Source organism: Sorex fumeus, unplaced genomic scaffold, assembly GCF_029834395.1.
Source record: "Sorex fumeus unplaced genomic scaffold, SorFum_2.1 ptg000007l, whole genome shotgun sequence".
NCBI classification, from domain to species: Eukaryota; Metazoa; Chordata; class Mammalia; order Eulipotyphla; family Soricidae; genus Sorex; species Sorex fumeus.
The window spans coordinates 6433718-6441270 of record NW_026606064.1 but is presented as its reverse complement, the minus strand read 5'-3'; the positions used below and the strand labels follow the sequence as shown (position 1 = coordinate 6441270).

The window sequence follows — 7553 nt, the reverse complement described above, 5'->3', positions numbered from 1 at the left end:
AATTCTCACAATGGAGACGTTACTGGGTCCGCTTGAGCAAATCGATGAACAACGGGAGGCCATTGACAGTGAACAGTGTAAATTGGACAGTGTAAAGAGGATGGCAACCTCTACTAGTGAAGGGCATTTTACGGTAGGTAACATTTTATGTATTCTAATTATGGATAATGAATGAGATTCATTCTCATAATAATTCTGTGATATGCACACATATGCTATCTATGAAAATATATTTCAGAAGATATTCTAAAAAGTTATAATAGACATATCTCTGGAGATTGTGCTAGATGAGGGGGAACATCTCTTATCTTTTATTTTATTTTTAATTAAAATTTGATTTTTGCTTTTGGGATCACACTTGATGGTGCTCAGGGCTGAAACCTGGTTCTGGACTGAGAGACAATACATGACAGTGCTCCAGGATTATATGTAGCACCAGACAGAGGCAGGTTAGTCCAGTGCAAGGCAAGTGTCCTACCTGCTTCACTATCCCTTGGACACAAAGTTGTTCTTTTACAAAATGAGTTTCCTCTAGGCAAGAGAGGATAATAGGATATAACAAAGGCTGTTTATAGCTAATATTGCCAGAATAACGGTTCTTAATGGCATAATTGAACTTAAAATTTGCTTCATGATGTTAGAAATTTTTAATTAATTGTGTACTTAATATAAATAATTAGTAAAGATCAACACATGTATATTTGTTGAAATAAATGTCTATTACTAAAAGTTGGCATTTTTCATAGTTTTTTTGCTCTTTTAAAAACAAATAATTCATCTTAAGAGCTCTAGATAATTTACCTTTGCAAAAATTAGTGAGATAACTATGACTTTTAAAATAACTTGAATCAGAATGTATTTTCCCCCATTTTATTTGTAGATAAGTTATACATTTATCACAGATATCAAAAAAATGGCTCCTTTACTACTCTAATACAATGCTTAACACAATTAATGAATATTTTTTCCAAAAAACTGAAAAATCAGATGTGAGTTCTGGATATCTTTTTAAAAATAATTTATTGAGGTAATATGGGTTACAATAGTGTCTATATTATTGTTTTCTTCTGATAATGCTACTTCAACCACTCTGCCACCAAAGTGTCAATAACTCTCCATCATCCCATCTTCTTCAACCCTTAAGGAGAAAGTTAAAAATAAAAATAAATAAAGGCCCTCCCGTTGATCGTCGATTTGCTCGAGCGGGCCCAGTAACGTCTCCATTGGAGACTTTGTTGTTACTGTGTTTGGCATATTGAATACTCTCGGTAGCTTGCCGAGCTCTCCGAGAGGGGTGGAGGAATCGAACTCGGGTTAGCCATGTTGGCCGCTTGTAAGGCGAACGCCCTACCACTGTGCTATCACTCCAGGAGAAAGTTGAGAGGAGAAAATTCATATATTAAAACCCTCAACAATATGCACGTTTAATAAACCTAACTCAATACCTTAAAAACCATATTCAACAATTCCACAGGAACATTATACTTCAAAGGGAAAATGTAATGCTTTGTCTTGTAATATGTGCACTTCCACCACTACTACCTAAGATTTTTTGATTCTTAGCCCAAATAAGAAGGCAAGAAAATGAACGAAAAGGAATTCAAAATAGTACATACTTAATATTATTGCTCGAGTAAAAGGCCCTCTCGTTGATCATCGATTTGCTCAAGCGGGCCCAGTAACGTCTCTATTGGAGACTTTGTTGTTACTGTGTTTGGCATATCGAATACGTCACGGGGAGCTTGCCAGGCTTTGCCGTGGCTTAATATTATTAGTACTCACAAATGATGTAATATTTTACATCAAGGACTAAAACGGTCATCAAAAAACGAGAACTAAAAAAGTTGATAAAATAAAATGTCAGGATACAAAATCAATATTTGAATATGTTCTATGCTTATAAGTAAATAAAAATATACAAGAGAAGGAAATAAAAAAGAGCAATTATATATCAAAAACTCATAAATCTAAAAATTAATAGGATCGCACTTTACAATTCATTCAAGAAATTTACTTCCAAATAATTGGAATTGACTATTGGCAAAAAAATTACTTCTCAATATTTTCACATAAGACTGTGATGCAATATCTGATACAATTTACTAGCGTGTTCTCCAGACATTTGACCAGCTCTCCCCCCACAAACCCATTTTAAAAATTTCTAATATTACATTACATAATGTAGAGAAGTGATGAAAATTTATCATAAAAATGAAATTTTTTTGTGGGTATACATGTTAATGAAAAGGTCTGATGTGTGCATTTTGTTTGTTTGCAGATACTATATGACTGCTCTGGTAGCTTAGAGCTTCACCTTGGAATTCATGAAAAACGAAAGTTTTGTAACTGAATTTGTCCTCCTGGGACTCTCACAAAATCCAGATGTTCAGAAAATAATATTTGTTATATTTCTGGTTGTCTACATTGCAACAGTTAGTGGGAACCTACTGGTTGTGGTCGCCATCCTGAGCAGTCCAGCGCTCCTGGGCTCCCCAATGTACTTCTTCCTGGCTTTTCTATCCTTCCTGGATGTGTGCCTCTCCTCTGTCATTGCCCCCAAAATGCTTGTTGACCTTCTCGATGAAAAGAAAACAATCTCCTTTTCAGGCTGTATGACACAGCTCTTTGCGGAACACTTCTTTGGTGGGGCAGAGATGATCGTCCTCACAACCATGGCCTATGACAGGTATGTGGCCATCTGCAAGCCTTTACACTATTCTTCCATCATGACCTCAAGGCTCTGCAGCATTTTGATTGGAGTAGCCTGGACTGGAGGACTTTTTCATTCCATTATCCAAATTGCCTTTACTTCTAAGCTGCCCTTCTGTGGTCTCAATATCATTGATCATTTTGCATGTGACTTAATCCCATTGCTAAAACTCGCCTGCACTGATACTTATGTCTTTGGCCTTTTGGTGGTGGCCAACAGCGGATTAATCTGCATCCTAATTTTTTGCATGTTGCTTGTGTCTTATGTGGTCATTCTGTCCTCTCTGAGAAGTCACAGTACTGAAGGGCAGAGGAAAGCCCTCTCCACCTGTGGATCTCACATTGCTGTTGTGGTTATGTTGTTTGTTCCATGTATATTTGAGTATGCACGGTCTCCATCTGCTTTCTACTTTGATAAGATGGTGGCAATATTCTACACCATGATAACTCCTCTGCTCAATCCTTTAATTTATACTTTCAGGAATAAGGAGATGAAGAATGCCATGACCAAATTGTGGAAACGATTAATAGCTATGTCTGATAAAAAATAAATCATTATACACAGAAAATACATTGTCTTGTAAAAACTTTAAAAGTCTTTTGAGATAATATTATGTATCCGTACAATTTGATTGAAGGTGAGGCAATAAACAATATAAATTATATGAGTTTGGGAAATATTTCACTGTCTTGAATACCACCTCAGAATTCGTACTCACGAATTAGAGTTGATGTGCCGGGAGCAATGGCACAGCAGGTAGGGCATTTGTCTTGCATGTGGCCAACCCGGGTTTGATTCCCAGCAGACCATATGGTCCCCTGAGCATGGCCAGGAGTAATGCCTGAGTGCCTGAACCAGGAGTAACCCCTGTGCATTGCCGGGTATAACCCTAAAAGAAAATTAACTAAATAAATAAAAGAATAGAGTTTAATTGCATCTGTATTTAAAATCTAGTCATTAGAAAAATCTTAACTGTATAAATCATCAGTGTTTGCCATCTGTGTTATAGTTATAAACAATTTGTGATTGAAGTAAGTAGGTTTATGGATTAGGAATGAAGATTGTTCAATTTTTCTAAAGAGAAAATTTTTGTATTTAGAAATCTAGGGAGTTTTTTTAGTTTCAAAATTTTCTTCATGCTATGTTCTGCAAAGAAATACGATTGAACTATACAAGATTTTAAATGTTTACGGAGGGCATTTATACAATAAAGATTCTGCTATTTTGATATTCACAAACCTTTTCTAGAATCAACATAAAATTTAATTTCTTCTTTGTAACATCTAAAATAAAGTAGATAATTCAGGCACCAGGACATTTAGGTCAACTTTGTAAAAGGTTTTAATAGAACCATTTTTTGAAAAATTTGAACTACATAGTATTTCTCTAGAAACATGTAAAAAGAACTGTACTTGTTTCACCAAACTCTTGAAAACTTTATTTTTATTTGCCACAATGTTTTCTTTGATTTGAGCACAAATATCAATGCACTAGTATGTATACTATTTAGGCTGTATAGCACGTGCATACCATAAATCAAAAATAGCAATGTAAAAAGAACATCATTTACTTTTAGCATAAGATATCATTTTGACTTTCTAAACTGTCAGCAGACTAAAGCTGGAGACATAGTACAGCAGGAAGGATATTTGTCTTCCATGCAATTGAATCCAGGTTTAATACTCACAATACCACATGGTCCCTGAGCTCTGAGAGAAGTAATCCCTGAGTTCTGAGTCCAGGAGAAATTCCTGAGCACAGCTGTGTATGGCCCCAAATCAAAAAAATCCAGAAAAGTGAAATAAGAATCAAGAGTTTTAACATGGCAATCTCAGACTCTATACTTTTTTTTTTTTTGGTCACATCCAACCATGTTCTTTTCTCTGCACTAAGAAATTAATCCTGGCAGTGCCTCTGGGATTATGTAGGATGCCAAGGATCCAACCTGGGTCTTTGGAGTACAAGGCAACATTCTACCCACTGTACCAGCGTTCTTCCTCTCTCTACTTTTAACTTCCTACTGCCAAACCTTCACAAAGTCTGTGAGGGAGTAATGGCTGAATCCAGCAACAATTCTGAAGAGGTGTTCATCTGAAATGAGACATGCTCACAGCCCAGCACTGATTTCTTGTACTTGCGGCCTTAAATTTTCGCTCGATTATTAAATTAAAACATTGCATAATCTGGCTCATATGGCTTTACATTACCTTCCTATAAGTTCACCTCATAAATTCTTGGTTTAAAATCTTAAACCTATTTTATAAAGGTAAACTGTGATTTTTCTATAGTAATATATATTACTCCTCTTCTGACATTTTATTTCGGTTTTACTCTACTGGGGTCCAGACTGTAATCTAGAGCACACAGTGACATTCTATGGTACCAAGAATATCTAGAATCATTTAAGTTTATTATTTGGCATCTAAGTTACATTCTCAACCAATCAGAGGTGCCCCTACTGGGATTCTAGGATTGTAGACTTTGAAGAAATGGCACACCATGAATATGGCCGTGCACTCCAGAAAAATCCAGAATATTTAACCAGGCAGTCCATCTGGAGCATGGTGGCCAATGTTGAGATCTGAGTGTAGTGCTGGGGCTTTTGTGGGGTGGAAATCTGTGTCATCCCCTTTTAAAATAAACCCAGAAGTCTCATCCAGGACAGGGTATTAAACAATTTTTGGCCCCTACTGATCTCTTTATAGATTTGATTTTGAGTCTCTGAAACAGGACAGATAGATGAGCTTACATGGCGTTGGGGGTGAAATATGAATATGGCTGCCATAGCTTCTGGTAGTACAGGATGTAGGGGATGTATGTTTTGGCATTTCAACTCCAAAAAGGCACAGAGTTTTAAGGAAAAAAAAACCGATTTGGAGCTGGAGCCATAGCACACAGGGTAAAGTGTTTGCCTTGCACGCGCCTGATCTGGGTTCTTTTCCCAGCATCTCATATGGTCCCCTGAGCACTGCAAGGGGTAATCCCTGAGTACAGAGCCAGAAATGGCCCCTGTGCATTGCCAAGTGTTACCCAAAAAGCAAAATCAGAAAATATATAAATAAATAAATAACCCTGGTTCACTGAAAAATTGAGAAAAGATTTCTATTTTATAATAATAGCACTTAAAATAATGTATGTTGAATCAGAGCCTTCTGAATTTGAGAGTACCATAGGTTTATCATTTAACTAGATCACAATTCAACTAATTACATAGCTTTTTGCTCAGAGTCAATTTTTAAAATTTGGATTATATTTACTACTTTGAAGGATTTGCAAGCAGAAAATATATCAATCTCTATAGAGCAGCATCTGTGAAATAATTCACACTCAACAAATATTTGTTACTGGAAACAAATAATTGGGGAAAGTGGCTGAAGGAAACTAATTTCATAATGAAATTCTTTTTCCTTTTTTAATTTTCAATTAAATATAATTTAGAAATGAAGCACATGCATCATTTTGTGTTAGTTCTCTGTGAGCACTCATTCTTTGTAAAGCTCTCCTTAACCAGACATCTAAAAACTCTGTTTCTTCTCCAGTCTTTTAGACATCAGAGGATGTGTAAAAAACTAAAGTAAGAACATTGTGACTCAAGTGAGTCTTACAATGTACAGAGTACAGAAGTAAGACTTAATATTTTAACAAAAAATTCTATCAAATACAACAGGGAAGGAAACAAAGAGTGAAAAGTGGCTTGTAACAGTTTTTCAATGATAAAATTGCATTTGTATTTAGTGTCTTAAATGTATATGATGTCACATATAGCTCCATAATCATGCCTCATGTAGGTAAAATTTATTCAAATTCAGGAACTCTATGTTTTTTTGTGTTAGTTGTTCATCTCCCTTAAAAGGAAATCACTTTTCAGAAAAGCAGAAAATAAAGCAATACATTAATCAGAGGAGGTAAAAATACAAATTTCTTTAAATCCCATTTTTATAAAGGTTTAAGTTGAAATATTTAGGTAGACCAATGATCTATGTTGTGGATAATGAAGAGATGTGGAACTGAATAGACGATAACTCTACTTTATTGGCATTTTGAATCTTCATGGTCAATGTACTCATTTGCTAGGAATTCTTAACTTCTAGACCCCAAATTCATGCTTTACTATCATGTAAAATCCTTTGTGGGCTGGAGAGATAGTACTGTGCGTAAGTAGTTACCTTGTTTTCTTGCATGTTGCCAACCTGTGTTTAATCCTCACCACCATATGTGATTCCAAGGCTGTGTAAACTCAATTAGGGGGCACTGTGCATAGCAGCGGTGGCTCTTTCTCTCCCGCTGCCCATTTCCGGTATTCTCACGCCGCTTCCCCCACTCCGGGGAGGTCAATGCCGATGGGCAGGCAAGGGAAGGAACGAGGGCCAGGCTGGTTGGTCTTAGTCGCAGTTTATTCCGATCTTCTCTCCATCCATACCAGTCTCCCTTCTCTGCCTCTGCCTCTTTTGCCCATTCAACATTATCATTATATCTCTCTCCATGAGAGATTGGGGCAACAATTACACATAGGTGCAGTCACAATCAATAGGGGTAGAATTCTTTCCCTCAGGGCAGATCCTCTCTCAGCAGGACGACCCACCCTAGAGTAGAATCCTATGGGTGTGTTTCTCCTCTCTTTGTCCAACAAGCATATAAGCATATATTATATAAATCATTTTGTATGGATACAGTAAGAAATATCTTAAACTTATAGAATTGCCCTCCTAGGGCCATCTCAATCTTGGACAGAAGTGCTCAGGCCAGATAGTCTTTCCCACCCCTATCAGGATCCTAGCCTCATCGTTACTTTTGGATCATGACAGCATTTGTCTATGATCAAACTCTTAATTTACAGTTAAGA

At 36.4% G+C, this 7553-nt stretch overlaps 1 protein-coding gene across 1 annotated transcript; it reads left to right on the top strand.

Moving 5' to 3' along the window:
• Positions 1-2321: 2321 nt before the first annotated feature.
• Positions 2322-3260, top strand: LOC130045646 (olfactory receptor 4C15-like). The gene has a single exon (XM_056138487.1). The coding sequence runs from the start codon at positions 2325-2327 to the stop codon at positions 3258-3260; it is 936 nt and encodes a 311-aa protein (XP_055994462.1). The 5' UTR covers positions 2322-2324.
• The last annotated feature ends 4293 nt before the right edge of the window (positions 3261-7553 follow it).

Bases quoted from the DNA above. Each gene is read 5' to 3' on its own strand.
- LOC130045646 (XM_056138487.1), top strand. From the start codon at position 2,325: ATGAAAAACGAAAGTTTTGTAACTGAATTTGTCCTCCTGGGACTCTCA.